The sequence below is a fragment of the Camponotus floridanus genome, unplaced genomic scaffold (genome assembly GCF_003227725.1).
Source record: "Camponotus floridanus strain SB8 unplaced genomic scaffold, Cflo_v7.5 scaffold18, whole genome shotgun sequence".
Lineage (NCBI taxonomy): Eukaryota > Metazoa > Arthropoda > Insecta > Hymenoptera > Formicidae > Camponotus > Camponotus floridanus.
Genome location: NW_020229303.1, coordinates 2,184,141 through 2,202,729, shown reverse-complemented (window position 1 = coordinate 2,202,729; position 18,589 = coordinate 2,184,141). Strand labels below are relative to the sequence as shown.

The window sequence follows — 18,589 nt, the reverse complement described above, 5'->3', positions numbered from 1 at the left end:
AGATCAACTTAATTTTTTTAAATGGAATCGCCTATTTTTTATTACGCATTCTTATAGCTTATCTCGAGAGCTTTCCAAAACACTATAATAAAGTATTTCTTTGTTGAGTACCATCCAAGTTATAAGGCTTGAAATAATTTCTTAATTTTATATAAATTATAAAATATCTGTAAAATATTCATTTTTCGATTATCTTACCTTAATACTTTTATGTACAAAATAATGAAAGTAATCAAGTAAAGGTGTAAGGAAAACATATAATTGTTTTTAAAAATAAAAGAAATATGGAATTGTTAATTGCAAATTACATATTTTTTTTAAAAACAACTATATTTTTTCTTTACACCAATTGACTCCTTTCATTATTTTGTACATAAAAGTATTAAGGTAAGATAATAAAAAAATGAATATTTTACTAGATATTTTATGGTTTATGTAAAATTAAGAAATTATTTCAAGCCTCATAACTCGTAAAGTACTCAATAAAGAAATACTTTATTATAGTGTTTTGGAAAGCTCTCGAGATAAGCTATAAGAATGCGTAATAAAAAATAGGGGGTTCCGTTTAAAATAATTAAGTTGATCTTGAAATCTTCTTAATGCCTTTCTCTATACAAATATCGTTTGTACCATACGATGTCCCCCTCTGCGTCAAACATCTTTTGCTATAAAAATTTTCTCATATCTCTTCAACTTTAGCTAATATTCACATCGGCAACTTTATATGAATCACCCTGTATATATGGAAATGTCAGATGTAAATGTTTCTAAAAAATAGAACAAATATATATTGTGGAGATATTTGCTTATCTGCATGGAATATCATATTATATCGTTGAAATTCGATATCATATTATATCGTTAAGCGTCTCGTTACGATCAATCAAGTTCTTTATTGCCGAAAGAGCCACGTGACACAGTTCTGTTCCACGTTTAGATTGACGGTAGTATACGAACGGTCCGTTCCGCCCGATCGGACACGGGCATTTAATTCGCGAACGTTCCTACATTGAACTTCGCGGTGGACCGAAATGACGCACGTACGTCGCTTTCGCAAGCGAGCGAACTGCGTGCCACACTGTAAAGCGCAAATAATAACGTAATGGCCAACGATCCGAGCGCGATTTTGCCGGGGAGATAACGCGACGGAAACTCGGCCGCACCACGTGGCTTGCGAAAGAGACTGTCAAGTCGCTTTGACGTTTCGCGCGCTGGCGAAACGAGCGGCTCTCGTTCCAGCTCTCGAAGGCGCTCGCTACCGAAATACATTCTTCTACTTCCGCGACATTATTGTGTGTCACATCGTTCAGTTAATCGGACTAAAATCATTCAATTAATTGCAGGCTGGAAATCGAAACGACGATGAGATACGGCTTGTCAAATAGCCTTTCCCATCGTCATCGATGTAACACCGTCATTTCGACGACGCGATGACGTCGCGTGACGAAGTGGAAGTCATTTGTAAAAGTTGCCGAGTCAAAGTCCATCGTCTTTCGTGTTATCATCACGATTCATTCAGAGCTTCGCTCGTTTATGCGGCGAGCAGATACGCCCCACGGAAGTGACATGTGCGTTTGTAGTTATATTATCGTAACGTAGTAGATAAAAGCGTATATCTTACGCAGCTCGATATATTTCATTGTTGACACTTCGGATTTCATTGAAGATTGCGATATAAGCTTTGTATAATCGATGCGCGTATAAATTGCATTCCCGTCCGTTGCAGTTTCGCACACATTTGCATCTTATATAATATTAAAAGAACATTCGAGAAGCGAGGAATGTGAAGATGAAAGTTTTCTGATGCGAGAAACCAGCAACTCTCTCTCTCTTTTATTCATTTTTCTACTTTATCTATAAGTTTTTTATTAGATATCTTGCAATATATATAACTTTTAAGGATGTTTTATATTTTCAAAATATTGAGAATTTAATGAAAATTGTACAGAATGTCCTTGCATATGTTTAGAATCTTCAGTACAATTTTTAAATCGATTCACTAAAGCGTTCACAAGTTATAAGGATTTTAATTTGCACCGAATTAATATGTGTTCTTATGGGAAACGTATAACCACGTCGATTCAAATGACAAAACACATGGAAATAATATTCAGAATTTGTTGAAAATTTTAGATACAGAGGAAATATTTGGTCAAATAATATTATAAAAGTACTAACTGATTAAAAAGATATTAAATATAATTCAATGAAGTTAGCTATGTATCTGTCACAAGGCGAAATTCTCTGCCAAAAGTTAATCATTTCGATTAACAAAATTCGAAATATTTCGGTAAAAACGCAATAAATATTAAAAAATACATCTCTGCACTGTAGCTAAAATCAAATTGTAATATTTCACATAATTTCTTACTCAAAATACACCAAAAGTGGATATTCGTCAATACTGATTTTCAGCTACTTATTACTGGGATTGTACATACAGACATTCTTAAGGATGTTTTGTATTTATTTTCAAAATATTGAGAATTTAATGAAAATTGTACAGAATGTCCTTGCATATGTTTAGAATCTTCAGTACAATTTTTAAATCGATTCACTAAAGCGTTCACAAGTTATAAGGATTTTAATTTGCCTCGAATTAACATGTGTTCTTATGGGAAACGTATAACCACGTCGATTCAAATGACAAAACACATGGAAATAATATTCAGAATTTGTTGAAAATTTGCAAAAGTTTGGATACAGAGGAAATATTTGATCAAATAATATTATAAAAGTACTAACTGATTAAAAAGATATTAAATATAATTCAATGAAGTTAGCTATGTATCTGTCACAAGGCGAAATTCTCTGCCAAAAGTTAATTTCGATTAACAAAATTCGAAATATTTCGGTAAAAATAAATATTAAAAAATACATCTCTGCACTGTAATTAAAATCAAATTGTAATATTCCACATAATTTCTTACTCAAAATACACCAAAAGTGGATATTCGTCAATATTAATTTTCAGCTACTTTTTACTGGGATTGTACATACAGAACATCCTTAAAGCTATTTATTACATCGATTTTTATCTTGTGATGTCCAAATTGTTTTCTCTGGAAAAATTTAACGTTATCTTTTCTTCTATTTTGACAGAAATATTATACATATATATTATTGAAGAAGATAAGATAGTACATTTGCATTCATTTGTTACGACACTTATGTGATATGAAATATAAAGTGTTTTTAAGTTTTAAGTGTTTTCTTAGACATTATATTTTATAATATTTTTAATATTTTTAATATTTTATAATCTTAATAATTTTATAATATTTTTAATATTTTTAATAACTTATAATCTTAATAATTTTATAATATTTATAATATTTTATATTTTTACTTATAACTTTAATATTTTTAATATTTACACTAATTATGCCCTGTGGGTGCAACATTAATCTGATCTGACATTCAAGAAAGAGATGCATCTAACCAGAGACAGTTTTTCCTCTTAAAATCAGCGATGTCTAGTAAAATAATACAAGGAAATCAAGACCAGGGTCTCGCGCGCGATTCGAGCGGGCGACGTGCCTGTTGCCTTTCATCAGATTCCTCGTGATATCATTCGCGCGACCGTGCCAAGAAGCAATTGAGGCGAATTAAACGAACAATTAGGCGAGCCCGGGGCCTCGGGCAGACAGCTGGACGCATCGAGAAGAGACTCGTCGACCGACGACACCGACATCGGCGCTCGCATGAATTTTTACACGCGAAATAAATTCCACCCGCTTCTCGATCTTATCCTAATTCTCATCGACAGTCGAAGAAATTTCGAAATTTTATCTTATTTTATTTTATGTTATTTTTTTACATTATTATATATTTTTTATATATTTTTTTATATTATTATTTTTATATTATATTTTTTTTAATTAAAAAAAATATAAAATATAATACAAAAATATAAAATTTTTATATTATATTTTTTAATTAAAAATAATATAATATAAAAATAATAATTCAAAGATATCAAATCAAAATCGTAATCGATAACAATAGGATCTCTAGGAAGATCGGAATTTAAATTTTCTCTATTTTGCTTGAATTTCTTATTTCTTTCAGCTTTGCTGCAAATTTTGAGCGAGATATCAGTGTTCTCGGTTTCGATCGGTAAGCTCAAATTATTAGGCGAGAAGAGAAGGAGAGATACCCTCGGTACGTACGCCCATGTCGTACGCGACATGCCCGGGTCTAAAGACGATCGCGCGATCCTCTCGTTCGTCGACGCGATCTCATTTCGTTGGCTACGTCATCCGAGCGACAATGGAATCGCGCAATTTCATTTTCTCTCCTTACTGCTAGTTTGCGACGCGTTACTTTGCGGTTCGCTTAAATCGCGGCCGAGCAATTCCGCCGCGTGCTTGCGTTTAAGCGATTCTCCGAAAGCTGCCATAAATATGCGCACTTTTCTTTAGGGTCGGGACACCGAATGAAATGCAAGAATAAGATATGAGGAAAGGGGGAAATATACGAAAGGCTAATCTGTATAAATCATGCATTCTTATACGCCTGTCGTAGCTTATTTCTGAGTGATTTTCATCAAGTTTTTCCTCAAAAATACACATTTATTTTATCTTTCAATAGTATCGTTATTCGATTATATTTTATTTATATTTCTCATTTTATTTATATTTATATTTATTTATTTATATTTATATTTATTTATTTATATTTATATTTATTTATTTATATTTATATTTATATTTATATTTTATTTATATTTCTCATTTTATTTATATTTATATTTCTCTTATTGTCTTGATATATTTTTTCTTGTGGATTTTTATTTTTACGATATTTCTTTTTTTATAGTTGCAATAAAATCAATGTTTCTCGCGATATTAAAATCGACAATGGCTGTGATTTTTATTCGAGACATTTCACAGCTTTCATAAGATGTCGAAAACAGCCATACAAACTATGAATAAATGAATGACAATATTTCTAGGATATGTCCCAAGTTTCATATTCATTACATATCATTCTTACATGTTATTAAAAAAAATGTTAAGTACAGAATGTTCATTTTAAAAATTTTCACTTGTTTATTTCATGATTGACTATTCTCAAATTTTGAAAAAGATTTTTTTCTGCAGGACACTCAAAATTCGTTGTTTATGAAATACCAGTGGAAAATGTAAACAATTTGCGTCGAAGAATTGTACAAGAATGCTAGTTATTCCTGTAAAAACTTTCAAAAATATTGGTTTAGGATCTTTGAGAATCGTTTATATTATTGTTTAAAAAACAATGGAAAACATTTTTTAAAATTATTTGTATTATATATTATATGTATTATATTTATATTAATTATAATTATATTAATTATATTAATTATATTTATTATATATAATAAATAACTAATAAATAAATTCTGTTCCAAATTGTATCTTTGCATGTAAAACTTGTTTGATACCTAAAACTTCCAAGTGCGATTTCTCAAAAACTATTTACTTAAAAAAAGAGAATTCTACAGAGAATTAAAAAATCTTTAAAATGATATCACTTGATCCTTATTCCCATTTAAGTTTTTTAAAGGAGTAGTTATCCCGAAGAGAGTATGCAAAAATTTCATTGCATTTAGTGTCCCTCTCGAAGACAAAATTGTACACAAAATTGTTGACACCCTGTATATCGTGAGAAAAAAATATGTAATTTGCAATTAACAATTACATTTTTTTTTTTTAAACAACTATGTGTTTTCTTTACACCAATTGATTCCTTTCATTATTTTGCACATAAAAATATTAAGGTAAGATAATCGAAAAATGAATATTTTACTAGATATTTTATGGTTTATGCAAAATTAAGAAATGATTTCAAGCCTCATAATTCGAAAAGTACTCAATGAAGAAATAGTTTATTATAGTGTTTTGAAAAGCTCTCGAGATAAGCTACACGAATATGTAATAAAAAATAGGGGGTTCCATTTAAGAAATTGACGGTGATCTTCACGTAATTTTCAAATGATTCTCCCATGTCAAATCATTGCCATTATCTGATGGCCCCCTTCAAGCCACACAACTTTTGTTTGAAACATTTCTTTCTAAAGTGCATAGTTTATGAAATATTCGAGCGGTGCGGGACTTTTGGGACACACTGTAATAACATACTGAACTTTTTTTTCACTTCGGATCTTCTAACTCAGATTCTATGGAATTATTTTTCAAATGACCGCACACGTCTTGCGTAATTCTTTTCAATCAGAAAATACAGTATAAACACGCACGACGTAACATTGTAATGACGCAATGAAACGCGTCGGGAGAGGCATAGGAGTCACGCGAGTCAACGATTGCGCCCCGGATTATTGTCGGCATTTCATGATTCAGTTTCCATTGACATTCCCGCGACCAGTTTCGTAAGATTTGCTGGTGATCATCGTCGCGATTGCCGGAAAGTGCGCCTCGGCGAATAGACAATCCACTAATAAGCCACTGACATACGAGCGTATATGAAGGTAATAGCTTTTTTATTCATAACGAATACGACAAATAATAGCTTGCGCTATTTAAATAATGCGTTCCATGCATGGTGACCTGAATTGTTTATGCAGACATGACTGTCATGTCTTCAATCTCTGCAAGAGTACAGTTATATAAATAGAGAAAAAATATTGTTGCTTAGCTACTTTCTATTTTTTTTTTTAATAAATAGCTTTTATTCGAAGAAAATTAAAATTAATTTATAGATGTGCAGATATATAATTTTGAATTCTATAGCACAATACTATTGTAAATATTGATTTTTCTGTTGATGCATGACAGAAAAATTATTTTAATTATGCAAGCGTATCAAAGCGTCCTGCACTCATAATTAAATGAATAGTGGATGGATTAACGACAGTAAATCATATGATATTTTTTTTACTTAAAATTAAGCCATTTTTAAATTATTCGAAAATTCACTTCATCATCAAATAATTTTTATGCTATCTTGAAATGCATCAGTGAAATGAGTTTCTTATTTCTACTAAAGTAAATGTAATTCCATTTTTCAAAAATCTACTTGTTAATAATTGACAAATTTTAATTATATATTTTTTAATTATATTTAATTTAAATTATTAATTATATTTAATTTTATTTATATTTTTAATTTTTTTAAATTATAAATATATATATATATATATATATATATATATATATATATATTATAAATATATATATATATATTTATATTTATATATATTATAAATATGTATATATAAATATAAATATATTTTTTAAATTATTTATTAATAATTAATTTATTAATTTTAATTATATTTAAAGAATAAATACTCGATATAGAATAAACACACACATGCACGCGTAGTAATTAAAAAAACTTATATTTTATTCAAAATAATATGATTTGAATCTCGAAATTTTATTTGATGAAATATTTCGAATAAATTTGATATTGCAATTTTTCAAAATTGAGTTTAATATGATCATATTTTCTGATCGGCAACACACTATTTGCACTTATTCTAAAATGTACAAATCATGCGAGACACATACCATGCTAGATCCGGCGATCTCGATGTTTGGTCTCTCGTAAGAATGGTTTCACGTAAGAATTATTCCCTGATCACGTCTCTCGATCGCGTCTGGCGTCCTTCTGATCCGTGCGTCGCGGCGCACCGCGTCTAATATACACCTCTCTACGGGGTGTCCGCGGCGTTTGTGCCTCCTTCCGCGTCCTCGCCCCCGCGTGTATCTCGTCAACGATCGTCTTATCGTCGTCCTCTCATCACACATGTGTCCATCCAACCCCCACGCCATATCGTCACTACCACTATTGCCACCATCGCGCCGCGAGGATGCCCCAATTGTGCGATCCTAACAGAAATAGAGTCTGCAATCTTCCAAGTAATGAGTAGCCACCGTCTGCATTCTCCTTCTTACGTCGTCGGCAGCAAGTCTCTTGATCTCTTCTTTTTCATCCCTTGCAGCATCTTCGATTTTCTTCGGAAGACGCGTGTCCCTGCGTCCTCCTCTCGTCCTGTTTACTTAATTTACCGCACGATGATCTTTTAATGCCCACCACGGCGTTGGTGGGTGTAAGCTTTTTACGTGCATAAAGGCACAATTACATTATATATAATTCGGATTGTTAGGCAATTTTAGGGCACACGTGGAGACCGACCGACGCCACACGATAAAATAGTCCACGTGTCGGCGTCCTGGGATGACGCGTGTCCAGTGTCGACAATTTTCATGAATGGAGCTTACGAATGACAGATATTAACAGAAATTCGAGATTAACAGAGTTATGCTTTTTTACAAATTATATGTATATAGGGTGAGGAAAAAGTATGGAAACCCCTAAATTTTTCGAAAACTATGCAGAAACAAATGTTTCAGACAAAAGTTGTAACGTTTCAAATAATGCATTACGTAGTAATATCAGTATAATCTTGAATAGAACCGTCAAGCTCACATAAAAATCACTTTGAATTTTTTAAATGGAACCCTCTACTTTTTATTATATATTCTTGTAGCTTGTTTCACGAACTTTTCCAAACTCTATAATAAAGTATTTTTTCAGTGAGTACTTTTCAAGTTATAAGGCTCGAAATAATTTCTGAATTTTACATAAACCATAAACAATAAAATATTTTTTCTTCAAAACCATGTTTTTTCTTTACACCAATTGATTCTTCACATTATCTTATGCATAAAAGTATAAAGATGAGATAATAAAAAATGAATATTTTATTAAATATTTTATGGTTTATGTAAAATTAAGAAATTATTTCAAGCCTCATAACTCGAAAAGTACTCAATAAAAAAAACACTTTAATATAGTGTTTTGGAAAGCTCTTGAAACAAGCTATAAGAATGTGTAATAAAAAATAGGGGGTTCCATTTAAAAAATTCGAACTGATTTTTATGTGAGCTTGACGGTGCTATTCAAGGTCATACTGATATTGCTACATAATGCGTTACTTGAAACCCTACAACTTTTGTCTGAAACATTTGTTTCTAAAATGCATAGTTTTCGAAAAATTTAAGGGTTTCCATACTTTTTCCTCACCCTGTATATATATACACACACACACACACACACACACACACACGTTGTAAACAAATAGAAAGAGAGAGAGAGAGAGAAGGAGGGAGAGAGGGAAAGAAGAGGGAGAGAAATCTGTGTACTTTGGTCAATCGTGCGTGTATTATAATCCTACATATTTTTTTCAATATCTGATGATGTCTGCTCTGTAATCGAGATTCATTTTTATTAGTGTGAATACTAAATCTATTTATTCAACGTTGATTGAATGTACCCCTTCAAATCTGGCGAATCAATTTTTTTATTCAATCCTTGGCGCGCTATTATTATTACTTTTACAAAAAATGTGTATGCGAAATGAATAGATTTGAGTGGTTCAAATAATTTGGGGTGGAATGTAATTTTAAATTTATGAGCCATCAGTCTGTAATTAATTTCTAAAGCTATTTGACAAATCACGTACAAAGTTGGCGGTGACGTTCGAAGTACTTCAAATTTAAAAAATAATACATTCTCGAGAATATATACTTTTTTTATATTCATATATGCGTACTTTATTAAATTTACTTGAGAAAGTCTGATGACATTTCAGAGTCCGATGACATTCACGAGTTTACTTTCGTCGAAAAGACTTGTGCGAAAGTAAGTGTTGCGAGAATCACTTATGAATATTTAGTCACAATTTTATTTTTATGTCATAATAAAACGATTGATAGTGGATTCTGTAGGAATGCAGGTTTACATAAGCTAATCTCGCGATCAGGTGGTTGGCAGAAAGCGATCGAAAAATGACAGAGCGAAAGAGAGACGTTTCGGTTTATTTAATTAATTGATAATGACGTGAATCGTTTTTACACGTAATGTACTTTGATTTTCATACAAAAACATCCCATGTAATTTTTAAAGATTCGGATTTGCATTTCGGAGAAATATACGTTCGTGTCTATGCACGATTATTAATACCTGATGACACACGAGACCGAATGTGATAATTTGGTTCGATTAGAGAAAATAAAAGTTCCCCGACTTAGCACTCGTTCGATAAGTGCAGAAATAACCGTGGACTTTGCACATAATACTAGACATTTCTCTCGGAGAATTTTTTCGACGGAGATTCTGTTTTTCTCAGGGATTGAAGTCTAAGGACGTCCCGAGTACAGAATGTCGTTAAAGTAAGATTAAACTGAAAAGAAAGTAATCTCGACAGATTAACTCGGTGTTGTAGAGATATACGAGTAGCTTGCATTTCGGAAACAAATTTTATATTCTCTATTATCTACTTAGAAAAATCATATTCCATCAAAAATGCATGGAGATCGTGAAAAAAACATTGAATTTTAAGTATATTTCTGTCTTGTTTATACATATTATATTCTCAATATAATATTATTAATATTATTAATAATATTATTAATTTGTATTATTAATATTATTAATTTTCAATATTATAAGTATTGTATTGTAGATAATTTTTTTCAATAAAATATTAATTTTAATAGATAGATTTATTTATTTCTTGCCTCTCGACATTGAAAGGGATTTGACATAAAATATACATTGCAGACTTTAAATTAATGTTTTACATAAAAATATACTTAACTTATACAATGTTGCTTCTTATTCTAATTAATTTCAATTACTTTTAGAATTTCTTTGATTTTATTCTTTTCTCTTAACCTTTAAATTTTTTTTATCCAACTGATTCTTTTTCCCTTTTCTCCTAAAATTTGATTCTTTTATTATTCCTTACATCTTCTGTAGAATTTGTTGCTAATATTAAATGCTTTAACTTTCCACTTCCTTCTAAGATATCTTAGATAATTCCTTTTCCTGTTCACGCTAAAATTTATTTCGGAGTTCTTCGTTTCCACAAATCTTTTGATCTTTTGAAAATCTTTCTGATCTCGTTTTCTGAAATCGTTTTCTGATAATCTTATCTGGTAATTGTGTATAATCTCTATATCATATCTAGAATTCTGAATTTTATTTTGTTAGCCTGTTTTTTGATTCTCTACATCTCTTTTGCTTAACTTCTATATTAACTTCAAAACTTTTCTCTCTTTTAATTTCTATCCCGGATATTTCTTCGAAAGTATATTTCTCTATCTATCTCTATATTAATTTTAATATTATATTATTAAAAAATTAATATTACTATATTATTATATTATTAATTATAATATAATATATTATTATTAATTATTATATTATTAATTATTATATTATTAATTTTAATATATTATTTATTTTATTATATTTATTTATTATTATCTATTTATTTTATTATATTATTTTATTATTATATTATTTTATTATATTATTATTATTTTATTATTTTATTATATTATTAAGTTTAATGTTATTTAATATTAATTTAATATTAAATTTAATATATCAGTGTTTAATATACTATATGTATTTTGAAACGACGATTTATTATTATGAATGCGACGTGTCTAGACGCGAATCGAATCATTCTCTTCCCCGCCATTTTTACGGCACGTCGCGGGGAAGATTCCGTGGCCACGCGGTGAAATCGCGCGGCGAAGCCGAGACTCCTTCAGCATCGCGTGAATTGCATGAATTCATCGCACGGAAAGCCTTTCCAATTCTTGGCGTGTTTCTATATCAGCGGCATGTGCCGCTTCTTGCTGCCGCGAGTACACACTCTGCAAACAGCTGCTAACCAGCGCTCGACGAGGTGTCGAGATTTTCTGCGTCGTTGCGCGCGTTCGCCGCCCTCGCAACTGGAAGACATTTTTCCAAGGACGATAGGTAAATATATATATACGTATGCCGCTCGTGTTTCGACTAAACATTATTCGTATGATTAAGTAAGGACATTTTTTTATAGTACACTGTTTAACATTCCCCCAGCTAACAACGATCGTATGTTTCGCGAATCATTATTCGCACCTGTTCCTGCAGGAAATCCCTATTTCTTCAGAAAGAAGATGAGAATCGTAGGTGTGCTTTAATTTCATTCGAAAAGAAAGACACCTTTTTCTCGAGATAAAATATTAGCATGTGTAAATCAACCGCGGTCGTTTCTTTATGCATCTCATTGAAAATGAAAGTCCTCTTCCCTACACTGAGAAAAATCGTTTGATTGTACGAACAAGACGTATATGATTGAAAGTATTTTGGTTAAATCAAACAAGAATTTCTAGTTATCATGATAAGATTCGATTTTTTATAACTAGAACGTTTAATAGATTTTACTACAAGAATTTGGTTAGTATTTTCTGGTTGGATCTATTCAAATTTCTTGTTGCATTAATTTCTTTGCTTGCCACTCTTAACTTAACTCGTATTCAATATTTGCCATGAAATGTATATAAACAACTAGTATTAACATTAAATCCAAAGTATATTTTTTTTCTTTTACGAGCAGTAGTGCCAGAAAGAGGACGCTGGTTCTCTGATTGAGTGTGTTTGAGCTGCATCCTCTTCTTGCATCACTGTTTATCAGTTTAATTTCGAACAAACTGAATTTAAAATAATTTATTCAATAATCTGGATTGAATTTATTCAATAATCTTGTTGGAATTCAAATTATTAAACAGACTTTTGAGATTAGATGGAAAAAATTTTAGACGACTTAAGGAGTTTAGTATTATTAATCAGAAAATTTGGTAAATTTAACAAGAAGAAATTAATCAGATTCATCTGGTAATTCCTACAAGAATTCTGGTTCGTCCATTTTCCAACAGACATACTGGTTGAATCTACCAGAATTCTAATTAATACAACCAGATTTTTTCTCAGTGTAATTTTAAATTAGTAATTCTAAATATAATTCTCCAAAAATTCTCTATAATTGAGTATTTCTCCAAATTTTCTCTTTCAGTCCCAATTATTTCACCGTAATGTAAATAAGATTCGATAAAACTTGTAGCACACACTGAGAAAAATCGTTTGATTGTACGAACAAGATGTATATGATTGAAGGCATTTTGGTTAAATCAAACAAGAATTTCCAGTTATCCTGATAAGATTCGATTTTTTATAACTAGAACGTTTAATAGATTTTACTACAAGGATTTGGTTAGTATTTTCTGGTTGGATCTATCAAATTTCTTGTTACATTAATTTCCTTGCTTGCCACTCTTAACTTAACTCGTATTCAATATTTGCCATGAAATATATATAAACAACTAGTATTAACATTAAATCCAAAGTATATTTTTTTTCTTTTACGAGCAGTAGTGCCAGAAAGAGGACGCTAGCTCTCTGATTGTGTATGTTTGAGCTGCATCCTCTTCTTGCATCACTGTTTATCAGTTTAATTTCTAACAAACTGAACTTAAAATAATTTATTCAATAATGTGGATTGAATTTATCCAATAATCTTGTTGAAATTCAGAATATAAACAGACTTTTCAGATTAGATGGAAAAAATTTTAGACGACTTGAAGAGTTTAGTATTATTAATCAGAAAATTTGGTAAATTTAACAGGAAGAAATTAATCAGATAATTCATCTGGTAATTCCGACAAGAATTCTAGTTTGTCCATTTTCCAACAGACATACTGGTTGAATCTATCAGAATTCTAATTAATGCAACAGATTTTTTTCTCAGTGTAGAGAGAGGGTGGCTGTCGCGCAGAGGAATAACTGCCATATGTGAAGCTTTCAGAAACGCAGGTCCGTCGCACGTTAGGTTGAAAGAGTCCTGTTTAATTCCCATTCACTCATGTACACGTATGTACACATATGCACGAGCACGATACGGCGTGCGATAAATTCGATGAAGGCGCGATCGAGATTAAAAATTCCATCCGCGTTGTTCTTGCGCGATGTACGCTGAGGACGTGACAAACAGTGCGCATCCATCGACGACGGTGCAAAAATCGGTATTACTGTCAGCCAGAAATCAATAAATATATTGAGGAACAGCGAGAATCATTCTCGAAATGTCTAGAAAATGTTAGGTGACTATAATTATTTACATGAGAGAGAGAGAGAGAGAGAGAGAGAGAGAGAGGGAGGGAGGGAGGGAGAGGGAGAGAGAGAGAGGGAAACCATCATGAGTCCACGTATTCTGTACTTGATATTACACAGGAATGTGTATTTTCTTTATGACGCGTAGAAAGTCAGGTTGTACGAGGAGTTATGCTAATCCTACGCTAATCCTATCGCAAACGAAGTAACCGATTGCTAATAAGCATTGCACTGCCACCGCTGTACGGTACGACTTTTATCAAGTACAACATGTGTAAATATTAATAGATCATGCCAGAGAATGTAGAAATTAATCGATTCCAATGAACCAAATCCTGTATCATCATAACGATTTAGACTTACCAATCTTGATTAACACTACAATCATCTAGATCATGAACAGACTCTTTCTCTTCTCTAAATTGTAATTCTAGGTTTTTAGGTCTTAGATAGCGATAGGGGTTTTTTTCTCGACTTAGATCCTTTAGGATCGTCTACAATAGAGTCGTAAAGTCGTAAGTCGTAAGAAATTGACCAATCACAGTTGATTCTCCTGAACTTCAACTGGGATTGGTCAATTTCTTACGACTTATGACTTTACGACTCTATTGTAGACGACCCTTTACTGTCCTCAAAGGACCATGCATGTATCTGGTAGCTTCTTTAGAGACTTATCGTTAATATTAATCAATTGTCAATTATAAGACAGACGAGAAATTTAGATTGGACGTTATGGCGACCAACGCACGTCGAATCGTCGACATACGGAGACCGAGAGATCATTGCTGCCAGGCACTGTACCGTGCAGTTACGTATGTACGGGTTCTCGTTTTGTTTGATTTCTGCCGCCGCTGCCACGCTGTCTAGGCGACTAGCTCGGGCTACGTTTCTGCTCTCTCCTTCTCTCTCCTTCTTTTCCAGTCATGCAACGCTTCCTCCCCTTCGCCTCGTTTCCTTCATTTCGTCCCCCTCGCTTCGACCGATTTACTTTGCCCCTCTTCTCTTTTCTTCTTTGCATCTTCCAGTCTTTTTTCCTCTCTCCTTCTTTCATTTTATTTCCTTCTGTTTCTGTTTCTCTTCCCTCTCTTTTTTCCTATTTGTCTCTTTTGCCGTGTCTTTTTCCTCCTTCTCCGAGCCTCTATCTCTTCTTTTTCCTCAATATCTTTCCTCTTAAAAGTTTTCCTCAGATCCCTCGCCTTTCTATGGCGAACTTGTTTTAAGCTTCCTTGACGTCAATGATGATACTTCCTCGGATGAAACTTCCACGGATATAAATTCCGTGAAAGAGTTTTCAAATTAAATAGATCTGAATATTTGTTATTCAGCGATATTTAAAGTCATTTTGATCAAATCTCGATTAACTTGATTAGTGATTAATATTATTGCTCAGGAAAATTGTCTACAGCAACATTTCTACTTATATAATTCGTTATTAATCTTTCTTTTTACGCGTATTAAATAATAAATAATTAATAATTAATCATTTTAATAAATAATAAATAATTAATAATTAATAATTTTAATAAATAATTAATAATTAATAATTTTAATAAATAATTAATAATTTTATATTTATGTTGATATAATAATATCAACAAACCGTGTACTCTTTGATGGCTGATCAAGTAGTTAATCACAATTTAAACGACTCTTATTAAAATATTTTGAAAAATGATGCCAAAAAAAGTCGCTTGGGAGGAGACTCGCAGGCTACAGCAGCCAGTCACACCTCGATGTGACTGTCCGAAGCGGCTCTTCTGTGTTGCTTCGACTCCTCATCTCTCTTTCTTTTTTTTTCCGACGCTGGCTCGCCATCGCTCGTTTTCCGTTCGTTAAGATGCCGCGGCGAGAGCGTGGACGATTTCTCAGTAAGATAAGCGAGAGTCCTCCTGCTACATCCTCACCTCGCACCTGCGAATCTCATTGTGAGACTCTTCTGTCCTCCGACCGGACAGCGTAGATACTCTCTAACACCTGGTGAGAGACCAGCTGGCGGCTGTGGTTCGAATGACGAAGGCCTCCTCATTCTCGTTCCAGGCCGTTCTCCAATTCCAGTGCTCGCTGACGTAACATCGAAATCAAGGCCACCTGGCGACATCGTCAACATCGAATACCGTTGATTAATCTTTCTTAAAATTCTTAAATTAATAATTTGTTGTATCAATTTTCTGGAGAAGCCTACTCTCTAAAAGTGAATCAGTGTATTATTAAAAACAGTAAATAGTCACTGATCACAGCAGTTATAAGTACAGCACTGTATATCAGTGATATTTTATTTAAAGAATCAGTTAATAATTTTGACTATTTCAATCAGTAATATTTCTCAATATCAGTAATATTTCTTTCGTTATTGTCAATAATATTTAACTAGAATTCATCTCTCTATCTATTTCATATAAAATTAAAAATTTTATTTATATTTACTAAATATTTATTATATTAAAAATTTTATTTTATTTATATTACATGCATATTGAACTTGTTATTTTAAATAGATAACGAACGAATAATTTTCATTAAGTCGCCAAACATTTATTTGTCCGATTTATAAAGATCGATTTAATATCTGAAGCCTCTCTATTGAGCTTGTATCAGAAATTAAATCGAAGTAATACTTCTAATTTTAAATGTCGCTCTTTGCAAACTTTATATAATTCTTATAACTAAAATTAAATACGAGAGAGATAGCAATTGTAGCGGTAAATGAACGAACTAGCGATTACTGGTTTTACAGTGAAATTTACTGATTTTACAGTGAATTTTATTTTAACTTATCATAATCAGTGAGATAAAATATAAGATAAAATAACAAAAAAATAAGCGTTTTCACTGAAAATCAGTAAAATACTCATTGATTCTCAGTGAAATCTTATTTTACTGTTTTAAATTAGTGATATTTTCATTGATTCACTTTTAGAGAGTAGACTGAAATTATCATCTAAAACTAATTATGAAAATCGTGCTTGAAAAAATCAGAATTTTAAGATAAAAAATATTTAAGAATACTTTTTTATAAGCACTGAGAAAAACAGTTGTTAGCTGCTTGTCCAAATTATTTAACTAAATTATTATTTTTCTAATTGAAATATTTAAATATTTAAATAGATGTCATGTTAGATTTAATATGTTATTTAATTTAATTAGTAAAATATATTTCAATTTAAAAAATAATAATTCAGTTGAATGATTTAGTCGAGTTAACAACTTTTTTTTTCTCAGCGTGGATAATTAAGTCTAATACTCGGACCGAAATAATTCGATAAACCAATATGATTTCTTTGCGATCGATATTTAAATCTCTTGATATCTTGCATCTTTAAAATTTTGCAAAATATGATATACATATGTTCCTTCGCGATAAGAATTCCCGTTACTGATCACCGGAGAGGCATCGAACTCACCGATCGAGTGACGGGATGACGAATAGATTCGATCTCAGCGTTATATCGATGATTGTAAACTCTTTGGAGAATGGTTAAGCGAGAGGAGAAGTGAAAAAAGAAAACAGAAGAATACTTTATCGAACATGTCGTCGGTCAACGCGACCGCTGTTCCCTCCGTCGAGTGTATCCGCGATACTTGTGAACAATAGCCCATTATCGCGGTCTACGATGCGATCTTGTGTAAAACATGGTAGGATATCGAAGATCTTATGCCGGAGGCAAATCCTTTCCTTTCCTCTTTCTTTCTCGAAGCGAATTGTGACACACGCGAAATGAACTTTGTAACAGCATACATGCTTATCTAAGTTTATTTAGCCTGCAAATAACGAGTCTTTTATGTTTCTCAATAGCTCGCAACTTCCCTGCATTTAAATGCAATAATTATTTAAAGAATAATTATTTAAAGGAAGAACAAATATTGTGGATTGCGACAGTATCAGTACCATACTATCGCATAATTCGAGTTAATTAGCGATGACATTTCCCTGATAAACTTCTCCTGATAAAGTGACAGGGAGATTTACGATGAAACTAAAGTTTCAGAAATTTATATTGTAATAATTTATCCCCTTATTAAAGTATCGATATGAAATTCTTTGTACGGAATTATCCTGTGTACGCTTTCACGTCATGTCAAATGCTCGTTAAATGCCTCTTAAACTTTCCAGCGAGTGTAATCGCGAAATCACGTCAGATGTATTTATTCGCAGACGTTCGTTCGTTAAAAAAATCCGTGATTGTATATACGTATCGCCTTTACGTTTCAGCGATCGTTAATTGAATTATGAAACTGTCGCAGTGATTATGTGAAAGCGCATTTTCTGCTCGAATGATCGAGAATCGAGAAAAGGGGAAAAGAGAGAGTCTCTCGTCTCGTGAAGAAACATTCGAGACATTGCGGCGACACGCGGTTATTTATGGATATTTTGCTGGAGGTGAGTATATATTTGTCCTTGCGAATCAAGGCTTCGAATCATTTTTTTAAGCCTGTCCGTACGCGGTTTGCACTCGTTTCGTTGCACTCTCTCGGTGGCTTCCTCGAGTCCAGCAACTTCCACTGGCAACTATCCTTGCGATATTTTTAACGATTTCTATGAATTTTATGATCCATATTTTCCGATTAGGATATAAATCTCGTTTTATTCTCATAGGAATATGAATTAATTTATAATATTGATCAGAAATGCAGAATA

The 18,589-nt window shown here is 32.0% G+C and overlaps 2 protein-coding genes across 4 annotated transcripts in view; one reads left to right on the top strand and one right to left on the bottom strand.

Annotated features, from left to right (window-relative positions):
• Positions 1-7,603, bottom strand: part of LOC105254507 (ion transport peptide-like) — a 70,016-nt gene extending 62,413 nt beyond the window's left edge. The window contains exon 1 of the mRNA XM_025407525.1: positions 7,515-7,603. Coding sequence (XP_025263310.1) covers positions 7,515-7,517 — 3 coding nt within the window. The 5' untranslated portion in view covers positions 7,518-7,603. The remainder of the gene's footprint in view (positions 1-7,514) is intronic.
• Positions 1-18,589, top strand: part of LOC105256910 (peroxisomal leader peptide-processing protease) — a 101,883-nt gene that overhangs the window by 67,065 nt on the left and 16,229 nt on the right. Inside the window, exon 1 of one of the 3 annotated variants that reach the window (XM_025407520.1) lies at positions 6,366-6,469. The exons of the other annotated variants lie outside the window; for them this stretch is intronic. Within the exon in view, the coding sequence (XP_025263305.1) occupies positions 6,464-6,469 (6 nt within the window). The 5' untranslated portion in view covers positions 6,366-6,463. Of the gene's footprint in view, positions 1-6,365; positions 6,470-18,589 lie in introns of those variants that run through there. 3 annotated transcript variants of the gene reach the window in all.